This window comes from Rhinopithecus roxellana, chromosome 20, assembly GCF_007565055.1.
Source record: "Rhinopithecus roxellana isolate Shanxi Qingling chromosome 20, ASM756505v1, whole genome shotgun sequence".
Lineage (NCBI taxonomy): Eukaryota > Metazoa > Chordata > Mammalia > Primates > Cercopithecidae > Rhinopithecus > Rhinopithecus roxellana.
The window spans coordinates 19,501,399-19,520,260 of NC_044568.1; the positions used below are offsets into that span (position 1 = coordinate 19,501,399).

An 18,862-nucleotide genomic window follows, 5' to 3' on the forward strand; every position below is an offset into this window, starting at 1 on the left:
AGGACCGGGGGGCATGACTGTGGGGACACGCTCTTGGGCACCACCCTTCTGGGAGGTGCTGGACGCAGCAGGCTGGCTGCATGGGGGCCTGTCCATGGCTGTGAGGTGTCCACCGGGCTGCGTTTTTCCAGGGCACTCTGGGGAAGATTTGCTTCCTCTTCCAGCTGCTCCAGGCGCCTACCTTCCTGGGCTTGGGGCCCCTCCCTCCATCTCCAGAGCCGGTGGGGTGGGGTCAGGATCACACCCCGTTTCTCCTGCTCCCTCTCCCCCTACGGTAACCCTGTGGCTGTGTCCCATCTGCCTACCCGGCTAATCCAGGCTGACCTCGCTGGTTTAAGATCAGCTGTTGAGCAGCTTTTGTCTGCTGCCTGGACTCCCCTCTGTGTGTGAGCTGGGATGCAGGCATCTTTGGGGTCCATCATTCTGCCAGCTGCAGGTGGGAGGCCACCCTCCAGCCTCACAACATCTGGCTGGAAGCATCCCACAGGCTCCCTCCTAGCTCAGGGTGCTTTGGGGTGGGCACTGGTCTTTTTGACTTACTTTTTTGAGACGGAGTCTTGCTCTGTCACCCAGGCTGGAGTGCAGTGGCACAATCTCGGCTCACTGCAACCTCCGTCTCCCGGGTTCAAGGGATTCTCTCGCCTCGGCCTCCCGAGTAGCTGGGGTTGTAGGCACCCACCATCATGCCCGGGTAATTTTTGTATTTTTTTAGAGACAGGGGTTTTACCATGTTGGTCAGGCTGGTCTTGAACTCCTGACCTCAGGTGGTCCACCCGCCTCGGCCAGGATTACAGGTGTGAGCTACCGTGCTTGGCTTTTTTTTTTTTTTTCTTTCTTTTTTTGAATGGGGGTCTTGCTTGGTTTCCCGGGCTGGAGAGCAGTGGCATGATCATGGCTCATTGCAGCCTCCACCTCCTGGGCTCAAGTGATCCTCCTGCCTCAGCCCCCCAAGATGCTGAGATTACAGGTGTGAGTCACTGTGCCCAGCGCAGGCACTGATACTGGGTCACGGGTAGAATTCAGGGGTGCAGAGAGGCATTTCGGGGAGGGGCCCAGTGCAGCCGAGTGCTGGGAGTCGCTGGGACCTGAGGCCCAAACCTCTCCAGGATGCATGACTGTGGATGGGTGGGCACCTCCCCGTCCTGGTCCCCATCCTGCGCCTCCCCTTTGCTCTGTGGAGCCGGTTCTATCTGTTCCCGGGCCCCTGGCGTTTCCCCGTTTGTTCCGTAAATATTTCATGCCCCGGGCGCAACTGGAAACACTTTCCTTTAATCGGCAGTGAGGGAAGTCAGGCGCCCAGCCAGGCCAGGGGAGGAGCTGGGCTGGGAAGATTTGGAGTGGACCCGGGAGGACTTCCCTGCCTGAGCCTCCTCAGGGGCCCTTCAGAGATGGAGACACTGCCCAGTTTTCCGGGAGGGAGAGGAAAGTGTGAGGCTTGCCCCAGCCGAGTGCCCGGGGCTTTATGATTTGTGCAGCTGCTGGGCTTGGCGCGGCCCTGGTGGAAGGTTTGACGCCATCCGGGCCTTGGTCCCCCTGTAGGCGTCAGCCTGACCCTTACAGGGCTGGAGGTTGAGCTCAGACTGAGCAGGGAGGAGAGGGGCTGGGGCAGTGGGAATAGAGCCTGGTGCTCCAGGCGGGGCTGCAGGCAGAGCCACAGGGGTCGGCTCCCAGAGACCTGCTTGTCATTTAGGGACTCAGAAGCCCTATCCTGCCTTAGGATAAAACCCACCTCCAAGACTGACCCTGCTGTCTGGAGAGAGACCACCCCCCCATCTCACCATGCCCCCTGCAGGGAGGCCCCGCCACCCTCTTCAGCCTCACTGGTCCCCTGCTCTGCCAGCCTTGTGGAGTCTCCATCCTCTGCCTCCAAAGCCCCCTCTCGTGGCCCCGCAGCTCAGCCCTGGCTCAGTCGCTGGTGGGCGTCATGGCTCAGCCTCAAAGCACCCTGGGTCCCTTGGCTGGTCCCACGGATCGGGTTCCGGGGGGCCCCATGCACACCCCACGGATCGGGTTCCGGGGGGCCCCATGCACACCCCACGGATCGGGTGCCGGGGGGCCCCATGCACACCCCACAGATCGGGTGCCGGGGGGCTCCATGCACACCCCACGGATCGGGTTCCGGGGGGCTCCATGCACATCCCAAGGATCGGGTTCCAGGGGGCTCCATGCACATCCCAAGGATCAGACTCAGGGCAGCTCCACACTCCCCACGGATCAGGCCCGGCCCTCGTCCAGCAGGTGTGGGGTGGTGTCTATGGACCACTCATCAGGACGTTGCCATGGTGGGGCCCCTGGGCCTTTGCAGGCTGGGCAGGGGTCCAAGGGCTCCGGCTCTGGGGGAGGTCCATGCTCTGTCAACCATCCGGTCTGTGGTGCCCTGGGGCCTCCCCGCCCCTTCCTGCTTCCTCCTGAGAGCCCTACAAGCTGGAAGGGGAGCCCGGCACTTTTTTTTTTTTTGAGACAGTGTCTGTTCTGTCGCCCAGGCTGGAGTGCAGTGGTGCAATCTCAGCTCACTGCAAGCTCTGCTTCCCGGGTTCAAGTAAAAGTGATTCTCCTGCTTCAGCCTCCTGAGTAGCTGAGATTACAGGTGCCCATCACCACGCCTGGCTAATTTTTGTATTTTTAGTAGAAACAGGGTTTCACCATGTTGGCCAGGCTGGTCTCGAACTCCTGACCTGAGGTGATCCACCCGCCTCAGCCTCCCAAAGGTGTGAGCCACTGTGCCCGGCCCCCTGCACCTTCTTCCGGGCGGGCAAGGGCCATGCTGAGCCCCTCCCCTGCCATGGATAGGGGTGGCAAGAACAGTCCGTTCCCCACGGGCTCCCTCCAGCAGGGAGCGGATGGGCCGGGGCCGCACAGTGGTTCAGGAACAAAGGCTGATGGGCGGCTGCCTGCCAGAGCTGGGCGGGTCCCTGGCCCAAGCCTCCTCTCACTCCCTTTCCCAGGATGGAGAGACCACTGTAAGCTGGGCCGTGGCCTGCAGGGTGTGTCCTGCCGGGAGGGAGTTGGAGTCCGGGGCAGGAGACCCCACTGGGCCTCCTGGGCTCCTGGAAGAGGCAGCAGTGGGTCCCTGAGGAGGTGGCCTGATCTCCACCCTCGGCTCAGCCTGGCTTTCGCAGCTTTGCATTTGGGGGCGGGACCTGCAGGGGGAGCGTGAGGGGGTGGGCGGGGGCAGGGGCTGCAGGTGGAGGAAGGAGAAAGTCATCTGACCCTTAGAGGTCATGCTGTCTGCATGGGAGAAGAGGGCCAGTGTCAGGGTGCCCCTCGGCCTCTGTGTGCACCCCCCTGCCCCGGGCAGGGCAGCAGGACCTCGGTCCTTCTGCACGTTCTGGCCCCTCCCGTCTCCAGCAGTGTCTCTTCCGGGGCTGCCCCTCAAACTCTCAACTCCCTCGTCTGATCCAGCCCAGGCAGGAGCGGTTGTGCCACACAGCCAGGGGTGGCCTCCAGGACCGGCTGCGGCTCCCTCGACCCTGCGGGAGGGATCATGGCCCAGCCGTTCTAACACGTCCAGACCAGGCCACTCGGGCCAGCGCGAGAACTGAACCAGGAAGGAGGCAGGGAAAGGGGAAGGAGGAAGACAACAGGGAGGCAGTGACCTCCGAGTTGGAGCCAGAGACGGATATCCTGGACTGTCATTGTGCAGGGCAAGGCAGGAGGGCGGGAGCCAGGTGGCCTGGGAGCCCCTCCCTGCCCAGGGGTCTCTGGTCAGGCACTTCCTTCCCAGGTTGCTGGATCGTGTGTGCAGGGAACCTATCAGCCTGGTTGTTCAAGGGCCCAGATGTCCTCTCAGTGCCCGGGGGTCCTTGACAGCACCAGCAGGAGCCCCACGTGCCTATGGGGCAGGTGCCCTGTGGGTCCCTCTCTGTAGGACTCAGAATACCTTCTGCAATGGCACGTGCTCTCCCTGAGTGCCCAGTGCCACGGAGGGCCCCACTGGCAAGGTCACTTCAACGTCAGGCTGGAGGATGCGGCGAGCAGGACGCACAGCCCAGGTGCCTGGGCAGGCCTGGCAGGAGCCCATTCCCTGGGTCGGTGCCCTCCTGTCACTCCACAGTGACAGAGGCGGAGACGCGGGGCCCCTGCCTGGTGCCCTCCTGCTGCCAGACTTGTGCTCTGCTGAAGAGGGGCTGGCGCAGCACGTATGAGCCTGGCCCCGGGGTTCTGAGCAGTGAGAAGCCCGGCCCCTGTGGGTTCGGGGCAGGGAGGCCCTGGAAGGTCCTGTCTTTCAGGAGCCCTGCCCGGCCCCCACTAGTGGTGGCTCCTGTTCGTGCTGGGGCTGCAGCCTCCCTTCCTGGTCTCTGTTTTCCATTTCTCCTTCCCACTCTCCCTCCTGCTCACCCCTCCCACCCTCCACAGGTCAGAGGTCATAGCTGTAGGGTCAGCAGGTCAGGGCCTGGGGCAACCCTAGGAAGGCGTGAGTGAGAAGCTGCCTCAGCTGCCTGGCGGTGCGGATGGGGGTCCCAGGCATCCCTGAGTGCTGCCTCGTGGTCAGGCTTAGGGATATGCAGGGTGCCTTGGACGTGGGTCACGCGTCATCACTCCAGAAAGAGCTGAGTGTGCAAGGCCAATCCCAAGTCTGTTGCCTAACACCGACTGTCGAAAACACTGAACAGAGTGGACACAGGCCCTAAGTTGGCGCCCCGAGGCCGAGAGAGGGCAGGTGTGTGGTGACATTCACCACCTCGGACCCAGACCCAGACCCTGACTGTCCCTGAGCTCCAGGAAGTTGTGAGAAGGGCCCCAGCTGCTCTGCACTTTCTTGTGGCTGGTGGTACAGGAGTCGCTGCCCCAGGGTGAGGGCCTAGAGGCTCCAGCCAGAAGGCGCTGGGGTGGAGAGGGAAGCTGTCCACAGCCCTGGGCTCAGGACTCAGAACCTGGTGGGCCAAGGAGTTTGGTCCGGACCCCTGCTGGAGGGTGAGCTGTCCACATGCGTGTAGAGAGCAGAGGCGAAGCCAGGGCTCCTGAGTGCCCCCAGCCACAGGCCGTGCCTGCCCAGCCCCCGCCCTGCAGCCCAAGGCCTCCCTGCTGGGGGGCTAAGTCCAGTGGGGCCACAGGCAGCTGGGAGCAGGACAAGGCTGCTGGGCAACTGGATGGTGCTGCCGCTTCCTGCCAGGTGCAGGTACACAGAGAGAGAGGGTGCGGTCTGGGGCCCAGCCTGGCGCACAGCAGGTGCCTGAAATGCCAGGGCTGCCATGGGGACTGGGAACCATGCATAGGGATGCGACTTCTCCTTGCGGCCCCTCCGCCCCCAGGGAAGCAGTTGCCTGCCCCACTTTTCTCGAGAACCATCCTGGCCCCGCTCCCACAGCAGCCACGGCTGCTCGGGGAGCCCCCTCGCCACTCCGGACCCTGGCCACGGCTGCTCAGGGGCACTCCCCATGCCTTGGTCTCCATCCAACTGCACCCCCACTGGGGTGAGGTGGAGCTTCTCACCTCTCCTTGTGTTTATTTCCTCTGCTTCCACAACTGAACGGTGACAGATATTTGCTGGATAAGTGAGCAAACTCCAGGTGGTATCCTCCAAGCCTGGGAGGCCTTTTCCTGCCTGTGGGCCCCAGGCCTATCCTGCTGCCACCCCCAGGAGGGTGCCTGGCTCCTTGTCAGAGTAGTGACACGAGTGGCCCTGGGGAGGCATGGGGAGTGGGGCCGGCCGGCCGGCCTGCCGGGGTCCTGAGTCCATGCCGGGCATGCGTCTCAGGCCTCTGAGCTCTGACCTGGCTGGGGGCTAGTGTCTGGCTGAGTGGCCTGGGCTGGGGCCCCTCCCCGTCCCCAGGACCAGCCTCACCCACCCACTCTGCCGCAGGTCACACAGGCCGCATCCTGCGGGCACTGCTGGGCCTCAGCCTGCTCTTCCTGGTGGCCCATCTTGCTCTCCAGATCTGCCTGCACACTGTGCCTCACCTGGACCAGCTCCTGGGACCCAGCTGTGAGTTGCTGAGGGGGCGGGGCAGGGGTAGCCATCCTGGGGGTCAGGGAGAGGGCCATGCAGTGACCCTGAGTTTCCTGGGGGGAGTCTACTCAGCCTGGTTTATGTCTGGCCTGGATGGTCCCTGTGAATCCCCCCAGGGATGACGGCTGCGGTGCTGGCTGGGCAGAGCCTGACTGGGTTCCTCTGTCTTTCCCTGCAGGCAGCCGCTGGGAGAGCCTCTCGCGACACATAGGGGTCACAAGGTTAAGACCATCCCCCCACCCCCAACCAGCAAGCCTCCCTTGGGCATTTCAGGCCCCAGGAAGTGGGGGGACTCAGGAGGGATGGGAGACGGGGGATGGGGACCTGGAGACTCACCCACATTCCATCCGCACTCTCGCCGCACCTGTCCTCCTGCTCTGACTGTGGCTGCTCCCTGCTCTCCGCAGGCTGGACCTGAAGGACGTCCCCAACACCATCCGGCTGGTGGCCCCTGACCTGGGCATCTTGGTGGTCTCCTCTGTCTGCCTCGGCCTCTGCGGGCGCCTCGCAAGGAACACCCAGCAGAGCCCACATACGCAGGAGCTGGTGAGGGAAGCTGCGTCACCCGTGTGTCAGGGAGGTCATTCGAGAGCTTTGGTCTCAGCCATTTTGAGGGTTAATCTTTTAAAAACAAATGTAGACTTTTTAGTTGTAAGTTGGTGTTAAAGAGGGGAGGAACTTCTGCGTCCCACCCGGGGCCCAGCCTGCAGTTCCATCCATTCAGACCTGTTTCTGCCCGGGCTCTGCCTCTGGTGGGAAACCTCCAGGCCCTGAGGTGGCATCTGTTTTGCCCTTAGAAACTCTTCACGGGGGCTGGGCGCGGTGGCTCAAGCCTGTAATCCCAGCACTTTGGGAGGCCGAGACGGGCGGATCACGAAGTCAGGAGATCGAGACCATCCTGGCTAACACGGTGAAACCCCGTCTCTACTAAAAAATACAAAAAACTAGCCGGGCGAGGTGGCGGGCGCCTGTAGTCCCAGCTACTCAGGAGGCTGAGGCAGGAGAATGGCCTAAACCCAGGAGGCGGAGCTTGCAGTGAGCTGAGATCCGGCCACTGCACTCCAGCCTGAGCGACAAAGTGAGACTCCGTCTCAAAAAACAGAAAAAAAAAAAAAAGAAACTCTTCACGGGGGGATTATCTGAGGCCACGCGGTGGTGGGAACCTGCAGTGCTGGGCAGGGGGTCTGGCTGGAGAGCCGCTGCAGACGGGCTGAGAAGGGGCGGCCCCAGCAGGGGCCTCAGCCCCAGGAGCAACGGGCCTGAAGCAGGGCCTCTGTCCTCCGAGTGGGAGGCAGAGTGAACTTCAGCTGCTATGAGACTTCAAGGTCTGGCCCTGGGAATCTCTGAGCTGTGGCCGCCTCCCACGGGCAGGGGGTGAGCTGGGGCGTCACTGCTGCTCAGCCCCTCTCACCCCTACCCGGTCCCACACTCGCCATCCCCAGGCTCAGCTGGGATTTATGGCCACGTGGTGTCCTGGCCCATGAACTCCCTGCCCCAGGCACCCAGCCTCCTCCCACCTCACCCTCCCAGCGCCCACTCATCAGACAGCTGATGCTTGCCAGGCACATGGACCTCAACTTCCAGAGGAGCCCCGAGAGGGAAAGGGGCTCCCCAAGCCACATAGTAGGTCGGGTGCAGCTGCTCAGCCTGCAGAGGTGGCCTGCTCTCCTGCCTGTCCTGTCCCCACACCATGGAGCAAGGCTGGCACCCACATTTCAGAGGCGGGAATGGGGACCTGGAGGCCAACTGGCTTTTCCGGGCATTTAAGGGGGTCCAGTCATTGTGGGTGCTGTGCTGCTGCCTGTCCTCTGAGAGACCTGCCCCTCCCTCGTCAGCCCCTCCATGCTGACGAGGGCATGGGGCACAAGCTTCCTGGAGCTTGGCTGCTGGGAAGGGGCTGGGTGGCTGGATTCTGGTCAGCTTCGTCTTGGTGTGATGGGAGCCTGAGCATGCAGCTGCGCCCTGGCTGGCCAGCGTGGACAGACTTCAGAGTGAGGTGGGGGCACCAGGCACCTCCAGGACACCATTCTGAAACCCAGATCTAGAAGCCCCATGACCTGGCCTGGCAGGGCCCCCGGGCGACCCTCATTCCCACATACGGGCAACACAACATGTGTGCAGGCATGCGGCAGAGTGTGCCAGCCAGCCAGCCCGAGGGGCGCTGGCCGCTGGAGGAGGTGAGGGTCGTCTGCAGCGTGGCCGCAGCACGTGGGGCCCAAATCAGGGCCAGGCCTGCCCCTCGGTGGCCTCACACCCCAAGTCACGGCTGGGCCTGCCCCTCGGTGGCCTCACACCTGTCCTCCCACAGCAGCTGCCTCTGTTCTTTCCACTCCCAGAAATGCTCATTTTTCACGGCTCTGCTCAGATTTCCCAGGGCCAGGGCCAGGCTGTGGACGGGGTGAGCTCAGCCCTTCCAGCCCCAGCCCTGGCGCTCTGAGGTCTGGTGGGAGAGCCCCGGGTGTGAGCGATGGCACCCTGCGTTCTGATCCAGCCTCGCCCCCGGCTGCTGTGTGGTCTCTGAGAGGGGTGGGCTCAGGGTCCAGGCCTCTCCTGCCCTGATCTCCCTGTTCTCCTGGCCTTGGAGCCTCCCAGCAGCCCCTGCAGCCCTGGAGGCCTGTGAGGACAGGACTGGTCTGACTCAACTGTCCTGTCGAGCCCCCATCCCGTTTGACAGAAGGGGAACAGGCTCCGAGAAGCTAAGTGACTTGCCTGAGACTGTCAGAGCTGGGATGGTGCCTAGCATCCAGCCCCACAGCCTATGCTCTCAGCCTGGGCACCTGGCACCTCAGCCACCAGGAGAGCCCCCAAGTCATAGATGGGGACACTGGGCTGCTGGCAGCCAGGCCAGAGCCGGGGCATCTGACGAGAGCCATGTTCTTTCCACCACACCCTGGCTTTCCCCTGTATTTGGGAAACGGCTGTGTTCTGGGAAATCTTTAGTCAGGACCAGGGAAAACAGGCCTGTCCAGTCTCTCTCCCCCAACCCCAGGCCGGCCTGTCACTTCTCCTAGGCAGCTGGCCACCTCTGTCTCCCCAGAGGCTCGGGGAGGGCAGGAGTACCACCCCTAACTTCTAGACACAGCCACCCAGAAGGCTGGCAGGGGTACCCAGGAGACCCTGGAGCCTGGCCATGTCCCTCAGGCCCCCTTGGTCTCTAGAGACCCCTCGGGGTGCAGACAGGGCCCTGCTGCTCCCTGGGTGCATGGTTCAGGGTGATGAGGTGCTCTAGGACAGCCTGTGGTTGGCCTATACCTGGCAAGGTCATCACGTGCCTGGACTTGCCAGGACAGACCCTGGGTCTTTGGCCAGCATGAGAGCTGCTACCAGGAAGGCCTGCAGGGCCTGTGAGCTCGAGTGAGGAAGTAGGAAGGTGTTAGGCAGACCTCAGGGACGGCTGGGGCCTGTGCTCAGGGAGGCTGGCCTGTGGCCCTCAGAGGGGCAGCTGTGGACGTGGCCGCCTCCCGCTCTCCTGGCTGGGCAGATGTGGGCTGCAGAGGTGGCCTCAGTGTGATACACCTGACCTTGCCCCTGCCCGTGACCTTGGCAGGATGATGACGAGAGGGATGTGGATGCCAGCCCCCCGGCAGGGCTGCAGGAAGCTGCAACGCTGGCCACTACACGGAGGTCACGGCTGGCCGCCCGTTTCCGGGTCACTGCCCACTGGCTGCTGGTGGCGGCTGGGCGGGTCCTGGCTGTAACCCTGCTTGCACTGGCAGGTACGCACTGAGGCAGGGGCACCGGCAGTCACACTGGGAGGGGTCTTGGAGTTCCCTGAGGACTGTGGAGACAGCAGGACATGTGGCACCAGCCAGGTACAACCCTGTGTGCCCCTGCCCTGCCCCGCAGGCATCGCCCACCCCTCGGCCCTCTCCAGCGTCTACCTGCTGGTCTTCCTGGCTATCTGCACCTGGTGGGCCTGCCACTTTCCCATCAGCACTCTGGGCTTCAACAGACTCTGCGTCGCAGTGGGCTGCTTTGGCGCCGGACATCTCATCTGCCTCTACTGCTACCAGACGCCCTTGGCACAGGCTCTGCTCCCACCTGCCGGCATCTGGGCTAGGTAACGGCTTGCCACACAGCCCCTTTTCCCTCCCCCCCGGTCGTGCCCACCTGGCCCGTCTAGCCCCTGTGGCCCCACTGCCTCCGGGGTGGTGGGCAGTGACAGGTCTTCTCTGGACAGGGTGCTGGGTCTCAAGGACTTTGTGGGCCCTGCGAACTGTTCCAGCCCCCACGTGCTGGTCCTCAACACCAGCCTGGACTGGCCCATATATGCCAGTCCCGGCATCCTGCTGCTGCTGTGCTATGCCACGGCCTCTCTGCGCAAGCTCCGTGTGCACCGCCCCTCTGGCCAGGTGAGTACCTGCCACCCTTGGGGAGTGGGCCGAGGTCAGACCATGGGGCTGGTCTCAGGACCTCCTGCCTCTGGGTGGGGTGTGGAGCTGGTCTGGGCTTAAGGTGCTGGTCTCTGCAGAGGAAGGAGGCGGCAAAGGGGGACGAGACTCGGGAGCTGGAGCTGGCAGAGCTGGACCAGTGGCCCCAGGATGGGGAGGCTGCCCAGGTGAGCAGCCAGCTGGGTGGAGGCGCCAGGGTGGGGGGCGCTGGGCCAGCCCCTGCATGGCTCACTACTGCTTGCCCACAGCACGTGGTGCCCACAGCACCCGACACGGAGGCTGATAACTGCATCGTGCACGAGCTGACAGGCCAGAGCCCCATCCGGCAGCGGCCTGGTAAGTACCGCGCACTCCGAGGTACGGCTGGGAAGGGGGAGGCCGGTGCTGCCCCCTGGTGACCGCCTGGCGCTCTCGCATGCTCGCACTGCACCTCTGCCTGCCACCTCCTCGGGCGCCCAGGGCATCCATGTGTCGGTGTCCCTGACCTGAGACCCCCAGGGCAGCCGAGTGGCTGCGTGGTTGACCCCCAAGACCCCATGGGGGGGCCCTCCAGTCTCCCAACCCCTCCCCAAAAAACATGGCTACACTGTCTTGTGCTGTTCGCTCTGGGAGCTGCTCAAGGTGGGCCGGTGGCCCCAGGAGGCTGCTTGTCCAGGGCAGGGGCTGGCCTGGGAACTCCGTGTTGGCCATGTTGCCTTGGGAGGGCCTGAGGACTCTTTCTGGCTACTTTCTTTCTTTACCCTAACCCTTGATTTTCCATTTTGCAATGTGTTTCTGAATGAAGCAAGTGAAGCCAGGGCCCTGGGGTGGGGGTCCCGAGAGTCTTCAGGTGCACAGGGCTGGAAACGGGGTCAGGGCTACCTTATGCGCCCCACCCTTTCAAGGAAACTGAGGCCCAGAGAACAGCAGGTGCTGGCACTGGCAGGGCGATCCCTGACGCTCGGGGAACAGTGTCAGCTCCACCGCTGGAACCCGTGTGTTCTGCCCATAGCCCACCATGGCCACCGGGGGCCCGTCCCTGCTGCTGTATGCTTGCCCATGGCCCGAATTTTAGGGCATAGTCAGGGTGGGGGCTGCCTGGAGATCACCCCGCTGGAGCTGACCTCTGTCCCCACCTGCAGTGCAGCCCAAGCGGGCTGAGCCCAGGGAGGCATCCCCACTCCACAGCCTGGGCCACCTCATCATGGACCAGAGCTATGTGTGCGCACTCATCGCCATGATGGTAGGCGGCTGTGGGGGTTGGGTGGGATGGGGTGGGGGAAGGTGGCTGTGCAGCCCCCTCCCTCCGCCGCGCAGGTGTGGGGCATCGCTGGGGGGGGGTGCGCTGGGCGGCCATGCAGTCCCCTCTGCCACGCAGGTGTGGAGCATCACCTACCATAGCTGGCTGACCTTTGTGCTGCTGCTCTGGGCCTGCCTCATCTGGACAGTGCGCAGCCGCCACCAGCTGGCCATGCTATGTTCACCCTGCATCCTGCTGTACGGGATGACGCTGTGCTGTCTGCGCTACGTGTGGGCCATGGACCTGCGCCCTGAGCTGCCTACCACCCTGGGCCCCGTCAGTCTGCGCCAGCTGGGGCTGGAGCACACCCGCTACCCCTGCCTGGACCTTGGCGCCATGGTGAGTGCACCACCACATCCAGGGGTGCCTGGGTGCATGGACCCGTCAGGGTCATCATCCTGTTCAATGTCCATTGCCCAGGGGAGTAGCAGCGCCAGGAAGGTAGATCCGTGTCTGTCTGTCACAATAGGGTCCCCTTCTGCCCACCCAGGGCCAGCCCAGAGTAGCTTCTCAGTGAGCGTTTGTTGAGCAAATAGACAACCTTGTGTTGGCATGGGCACCAACCCTGCATCCCGACACTGTGAGCGTGGACTCTGCCCATTGGCGTGGGCACCACCCCTGCGCCCCTGATGCTGTGTGTGAGCATGGGCTCTGCCCACTGGCACAACCCTGGGTCTCAGTGACAAGCTGTGCAGGCCATGTGTTCACGGGGTGCCTGTGTGTCCATGTGAGCTGGGTGCCAGCATCATGTCTGGTCACCTGTTTGCAGGCCAGCGGGTTGTGTCTCACCTTGTGAGACTTGTGAGCCTGTGTGTGCAAACATGTGCACCTGTGTGTACACCTCCACATAAGCCTGTGGGCATATGTGAGCATGCATGTGGGTAAATGTGCATTCCAGCATGTGGACATGTGTGCATGTGTGTACATGGATCTGTGCCCATGTGAACTAGTGAACCCGTGTGACTGTGTGAGCGCGTGTGAACCCATGCACTCATCCGTGGGTATGGAAGTGTGTGCTCATGTGCCTCTGGGTGGGTGTGAGCGAGAGGGTGTTTGGTGCCTGTGGGAGGCCGGTGTAGATGGCCTGGCGCCAGCCGCCTCCCTGAGGGCTCTTGCCTTGGCTATGGGAGGGGTGCTGGGCCCCCCGGCTGACTGTGACATACCGCTCTTGTCGCAGTTGCTCTACACCCTGACCTTCTGGCTCCTGCTGCGCCAGTTTGTGAAAGAGAAGCTGCTGAAGCAGGCAGAGGCTCCAGCTGCGCTAACGGAGGTCACTGTGGCAGACACAGGTGAGTGGCAGGCCAGAGGTGGGGGCTGCCCTCCTGCCCGCCCGCCCGCCCCGATGCCATCGCCTGCCCCCGGCTTGGCCCACAGAGCCCACGCGGACGCAGACCCTGCTGCAGAGCCTGGGGGAGCTGGTGAAGGGCGTCTATGCCAAGTACTGGATCTACGTGTGTGCCGGCATGTTCATCGTGGTCAGCTTTGCCGGCCGCCTCGTGGTCTACAAGATTGTCTACATGTTTCTCTTCCTGCTGTGCCTCACCCTCTTCCAGGTGGCTGGCGGGTCGGGGTGGGGGCTGGGGCACAGACCCTCCCCGCGGCCCTCACCGCGGCCCTCACCGTCCCCCCTCACCCGGCAGGTCTACTACAGCCTGTGGCGGAAGCTCCTCAAGGCCTTCTGGTGGCTCGTAGTGGCTTACACCATGCTGGTCCTCATCGCCGTCTACACCTTCCAGTTCCAGGACTTCCCCGCCTACTGGCGCAACCTCACTGGCTTCACTGATGAGCAGTGAGTCCAGGCTGGGGCGGTGGGGCAGCGGCGCTGGCACCCCGTGCACTTCCCCAGGGCTCCAGCGGCTCCACCAGGGGCCGGGCCGGTGCTGATGCTAACCCTCCGCAGGCTGGGGGACCTGGGCCTGGAGCAGTTCAGCGTGTCCGAGCTCTTCTCCAGCATCCTGGTGCCCGGCTTCTTCCTGCTGGCCTGCATCCTGCAGCTGCACTACTTTCACCGGCCCTTTATGCAGCTCACCGACATGGAGCATGTGTCTCCGCCTGGCAGGCGCCTCCCGCGCTGGGCTCACAGGTGTGGCCCTGCCCTCCCTGGCTGGCCTTGGAGAGGTGCAGCCTCCTGGGCCAGGGAGGGAGCCAGGTGGGATTTGGACAGGAGCCACATCCTCTATTTGCTCACATCGAGGGGATGGCAGTAGCATGGAGGTCCTGGGGACAGTGGGCATGAGTTCCGACGCAACTATGCGCCTGACTTGGCAGCTGCAGCAGCAGTGGTGCAAACAGCGCTTCCTCCAGGCCCAGGAAATGAGAGGGGCAGGAACCCAGTTGGGAGATGCCATTTTCGGACTCTCTCCCAGGCAGGATGCAGTGAGCGGGACCCCACTGCTGCAGCAGCAGCAGCAGCAGCAGGAGGAGGAGGAGGAGGAGGAGGGCCCCAGGGCTGAGGGGCTGGGCATGGCCACTCCCCACCAGGCCACCCAGGTGCCTGAAGGTGAGTCGGGCGGGCAGAGCACAGAGGCCACCCAGTCTGCTGTGCCACATCCCAGCTGGGGGGATGTTGACAGAGTCCCCTCTGAGCTCCAGAGCCTCTTCTGCACAGGGACCTGGGACTCCCCATTTCCACCCTACACTGACCCTCACACCGTCACAGGCGCAGCCAAGTGGGGCCTGGTGGCCGAGCGGCTGCTGGAGCTGGCAGCTGGCTTCTCGGACGTCCTCTCACGGGTGCAGGTGTTCCTGCGGCGGCTGCTGGAGCTGCACGTCTTCAAGCTGGTGGCCGTGTACACCGTCTGGGTGGCCCTGAAGGAGGTGAGTGTGGCAGGCACCTCAGCTTCCCGTCTGGGGTGGGGTTGCTCTGTCCTGCCTGGCTGTCCTCCCCAAGCCCAGCCCCACGTGCCCGCTGCCCTCAGGTGTCGGTGATGAACCTGCTGCTGGTGGTGCTGTGGGCCTTCGCCCTGCCCTACCCACGCTTCCGACCCATGGCCTCCTGCCTGTCTACTGTGTGGACCTGCGTCATCATCGTGTGTAAGATGCTGTACCAGCTCAAGGTTGTCCACCCTCAGGAGTATTCCAGTAACTGCACTGAGGTACTGACCCCCGTGGGCGGAGACGGGAGGAAGCTCCAGGCAGCTGTGTTCACAGCCCCACCCTCCCAGGGCAGCTGCTTCAGAGCAGTGGGGCCAAGGGGGCTTCCTGGAGGCAGCATCCTTTGACCTGATCTGTGGACCAGGGGTCCACTCCCCGCACACAAGGGTGTCTGGTAGGGGTGGAGTCCCAGGGTCTGCTGCAGGGAGGAGGGGAGGAGGGGAGGAGGGGAGGAGGGGAGGAGGGGAGGGCCCCACCCCAGGCCTGGGCAGGGAGAGACGGTCAGGCAGCTGCTGCCTGGCACTTTCTCACACATCCCTCCTCCCTGGACCTCTCTTCACTCCCCTAGCCCCTGCCTGTGGTCTCCCTGTTTCTCAAACACCTGGTCGCCTTCCCTGTGAAGGTGGCTCCAAGGCCAGCAGCCCGTGTCCTTGGCTGGGGCAGCAGTGGGCCTGCCCCGGAGCTGTGGCTGTGGTGGGCTCCAGGCAGGGCCAGGGGGGCACTGTGGCCTGGGAAGGGGCACTGATGCCCGGTTTCTTGCCAGCCCTCCCCCAACAGCACCAACCTGCTGACCACGGAGATCAGCCAGTCCCTGCTGTACCGGGGGCCCGTGGATCCTGCCAACTGGTTTGGGGTGCGGAAAGGGTTCCCCAACCTGGGCTACATCCAGGTGAGTGAAGGGCTGGTGGGCTGCTGGGCGGGCGAGTACCCGGCTGCCCCCTGACCCTTGCCCCCCCGCAGAACCACCTGCAGGTGCTGCTGCTGCTGGTATTCGAGGCCATCGTGTACCGGCGCCAGGAGCACCACCGCCGGCAGCACCAGCTGGCCCCACTGCCCGCCCAGGCCGTGTTCGCCAGCGGCACCCGCCAGCAGCTGGACCAGGATCTGCTCGGCTGCCTCAAGTACTTCATCAACTTCTTCTTCTACAAATTCGGACTGGAGGTGAGGCAGGGACGTTGCCTCCTCCTGGGGCAGGGCTTGGCCGTCGGAAGGGAGGGCTGCACCGTGCAGGCACCAGAAGCCTGGCCCCACCTGGGTCTGTCTGGGCCACAGGGGGCGGGGGACAGGGCCCGGCAAGGCTTCCCCCTGGCCTCCTGTGGTGTTGGTGTTGATAAGAGGCAAGAGGCCAAGGCAGATTCGCTGTACTGTACAGCTCACCTCCTGGAGCCTCATTTTCCCCTGCATGATGGCAACTGCCAGCCACTCCAGCCCTCTTGACAACACCACTGGCCCTGCCCTTGCTTGATGCCCACAGCCTCCAGGCGGGGCTGCTGCAAGCCTGAGGCCTGCTGGGTGGGACCAGAAAGCCCCTCTCTCCTGACTCACTGCACCCCCACACCCCGCCCTCCCTCGACTCACTGCACCCCACACCCCGCCCTCCCTCGACTCACTGCACCCCCACACCCCGCCCTCCCCGACTCACTGCACCCCCACACCCCGCCCTCCCCGACTCACTGCAACCCCACACCCCGCCCTCCCCGACTCACTGCACCCCCACACCCCGCCCTCCCCGACTCACTGCATCCCCACACCCCGCCCTCCCCGACTCACTGCACCCCACACCCCGCCCTCCCCGACTCACTGCACCCCCACACCCCGCCCTCTCCCCTCCCCAGATCTGCTTCCTGATGGCCGTGAACGTGATTGGGCAGCGCATGAATTTTATGGTGACCCTGCATGGCTGCTGGCTGGTGGCCATCCTCACCCGCAGGCACCGCCAGGCCATCGCCCGCCTCTGGCCCAACTACTGCCTCTTTCTGGCTCTGTTCCTGCTGTACCAGTACCTGCTGTGCCTGGGGATGCCCCCAGCCCTGTGCATCGGTGAGGATCACGTGGCTTGGGTGGGTGTGGGCTTTGTGGCTTTGTGGACGCCTGTGGGGTGTTTCCCGCCTGCCCCGGGCTCCTGTCCACCCTCCTGGACTTAGCCTTGGCCTCCCCCAGTCCCTCCTGCCCACCCCACATCCTACCCAGACACCCTCATCTACATCCTCTCTCAGGGGCGGCCTGGCCCCCTCCAGGCTCTGTTACTCTTTCTTTTTTGCCCAATATTCTTTTTTTTTTTTGAGACGGAGTCTTGCTCTGCCGCCCAGGCTGGAGTGCTGTGGCCGGACCTCAGCTCACTGCAAACTCCGCCTCCTGGGTTCACGCCATTCTCCTGCCTCAGCCTCCCGAGTAGCTGGGACTACAGGCGCCCGCCACCTCGGCCGGCTAATTTTTTGTATTTTTTAGTAGAGACGGGGTTTCACCGTGTTAGCCAGGATGGTCTCGATCTCCTGATCTCGTGATCCGCCCGTCTCGGCCTCCCAAAGTGCTGGGATTACAGGCTTGAGCCACCGCGCCCGGCCTCTTTTTTGCCCAATATTCTATCTTGAAATATTTCAAACCTTCAGGAAAGTTGTGAGTCACACAAAGAGCGCTGCGTCCTCTCTGGTCCCCGGGTGGGTCGGCCGTGATACCTCACACCCAAGAGCTGCCTTGAGCGTCTCCCGGGGGCGGGTGTCCCTAAGCCCACAGCCCCGCACGCACGGACCTGTCTCCTGGCAGTGCCACTGTCAAATGTGTCCTCTGCATTCAAACAGCCCCGGCCTCAGCACCCTGCTTTGTGGCTGTTTGGTTTTCAGATGGGATCTGGTCTGATGTTTGCTCTAGTCTCTTGTCTTGGGTCTAGGCCACCCCCGCCTCTCCTGTTTCTTGGGAAGTTCTGGAGGGAGGCCGGCAGTGTTGCTGACACCCTGAGACTGGATTTGCGTGGCTGTCCTGGTGATGAGGGTCTGCTCAAGGCACACAGCACCCTGCAGTCTGAGATGGGGAGTCACATTTGTGCATGCGGCCGGCTCAGGGGTGTCCCACCTGCCCCACAGTGGCACCCAGCCTGTTGGCACTGGTGGGCTGTCTGGGGTCAGCCTTGTGGCTTCATAAAACAGACCCTTTCTGTTGTCTCTGTGCGTCCATCAGCTGGGTTTCCCATCCAGGAGAGCTGCCATTTCTCACTGGTCACTTTCTGAGAATTCTGTCATCCACAGACACTGGGCTTCCCCTCTGCTGAGTGGAGGCCCTGGCCCCTCTGGCCACACACTGTTACGTGGTCTCCCCTTATTTGGCTGGGCGTGGTGGTTCACACCTGTGATCCCAGCACTTTGGGAGGCCGAGGCAGGAGGATCCCTTGAGGCCAGGAGTTTGAAACCACTCTGGTCAACATAGCAAGAACTTTTTTTTTTTTTTTTTTTTTTTGAGACGGAGTCTCGTTCTGTCGCCCAGGCTGGAGTGCAGTGGCCAGATCTCGGCTCACTGCAAGCTCCACCTCCCGGGTTTACGCCATTCTCCTGCCTCAGCCTCCCGAGTAGCTGGGACTACAGGCGCCGCCACCACGCCCGGCTAGTTTTTTGTATTTTTTAGTAGAGACGGGGTTTCACCGTGTTAGCCAGGATGGTCTCGATCTCCTGACCTCGTGATCCGCCCGTCTCGGCCTCCCAAAGTGCTGGGATTACAGGCTTGAGCCACCGCGCCCGGCCTGTTTTTTTTTTTTTTAAAAGATGGAATCTTGCTTCATCACCCAGGCTGGAGCGCAGCGGCAGCCTCTGCCTCCCTGGTTCAAGCAGTTCTCTGCCTCAGCCTCCCAAGTAGCTGGGATTACAGGCAGGCACCACTATGCCCAGCTAATTTTTGTATTTTTTTAGTAGAGACAGGGTTTCATCGTGTTGGCCAGGCTGGTCTTGAACTCCTGATCTCAGGTGATCCACTCCCCTCAACCTCCCAAAGTGCTGGGGTTACAGGTGTGAGCCGCCACGCTCGGCCCTGTTTCCTAATGGCGGTTTCCTGTTTCCTCAACTCTTCTACGTATGTTAATTGGCATCTTCCGTAAGGAAAAGCTGTCCTTTGTCCTCTGCTGATTTCTTTACTCAGGTATTTGTGTCTGTGTGGACACCGATGTTGGTCGTCATCTCTGGGACTGGCTGTGGGACCAGCACTGTTTAGTCTTGTGTGGTCCCAGCTTCAGGCCCTGGGAGCTCCGGGCCTTCTCCACCTGCCCCACCCTTTGCAAGCCCATCTTGTTTTCTTTTTCCTTTTTCTTTTTTTTTTTCAAGACGGAGTCCTACTCTGTCGCCCAGGCTGGACTGCAGTGCTGCCATCTCTGCTCACTGCAACCTC

The 18,862-nt window shown here is 63.0% G+C and overlaps 1 protein-coding gene across 6 annotated transcripts in view; it reads left to right on the plus strand.

Moving 5' to 3' along the window:
• PIEZO1 (piezo type mechanosensitive ion channel component 1) overlaps positions 1 to 18,862 on the plus strand; it is a 74,814-nt gene that overhangs the window by 42,327 nt on the left and 13,625 nt on the right. For 4 of the 6 annotated variants that reach the window (XR_004055321.1, XM_030924323.1, XM_030924326.1 and 1 more), the window contains exons 3-22: positions 5,804 to 5,926; positions 6,129 to 6,171; positions 6,358 to 6,496; positions 9,498 to 9,666; positions 9,797 to 10,010; positions 10,131 to 10,302; positions 10,422 to 10,508; positions 10,590 to 10,677; positions 11,463 to 11,563; positions 11,699 to 11,959; positions 12,798 to 12,909; positions 12,995 to 13,173; positions 13,261 to 13,409; positions 13,521 to 13,703; positions 13,987 to 14,120; positions 14,229 to 14,437; positions 14,539 to 14,715; positions 15,258 to 15,383; positions 15,455 to 15,655; positions 16,330 to 16,534. Coding sequence is in view for 5 of the 6 variants with exons in the window: in XM_030924323.1 (XP_030780183.1) it covers positions 5,804 to 5,926; positions 6,129 to 6,171; positions 6,358 to 6,496; positions 9,498 to 9,666; positions 9,797 to 10,010; positions 10,131 to 10,302; positions 10,422 to 10,508; positions 10,590 to 10,677; positions 11,463 to 11,563; positions 11,699 to 11,959; positions 12,798 to 12,909; positions 12,995 to 13,173; positions 13,261 to 13,409; positions 13,521 to 13,703; positions 13,987 to 14,120; positions 14,229 to 14,437; positions 14,539 to 14,715; positions 15,258 to 15,383; positions 15,455 to 15,655; positions 16,330 to 16,534 (3,072 nt within the window). In the remaining variant the exon portion in view is untranslated. The remainder of the gene's footprint in view (positions 1 to 5,803; positions 5,927 to 6,128; positions 6,172 to 6,357; positions 6,497 to 9,497; positions 9,667 to 9,796; positions 10,011 to 10,130; positions 10,303 to 10,421; positions 10,509 to 10,589; positions 10,678 to 11,462; positions 11,564 to 11,698; positions 11,960 to 12,797; positions 12,910 to 12,994; positions 13,174 to 13,260; positions 13,410 to 13,520; positions 13,704 to 13,986; positions 14,121 to 14,228; positions 14,438 to 14,538; positions 14,716 to 15,257; positions 15,384 to 15,454; positions 15,656 to 16,329; positions 16,535 to 18,862) is intronic. The other 2 variants (XM_030924324.1, XM_030924327.1) reach the window with 1 other exon arrangement.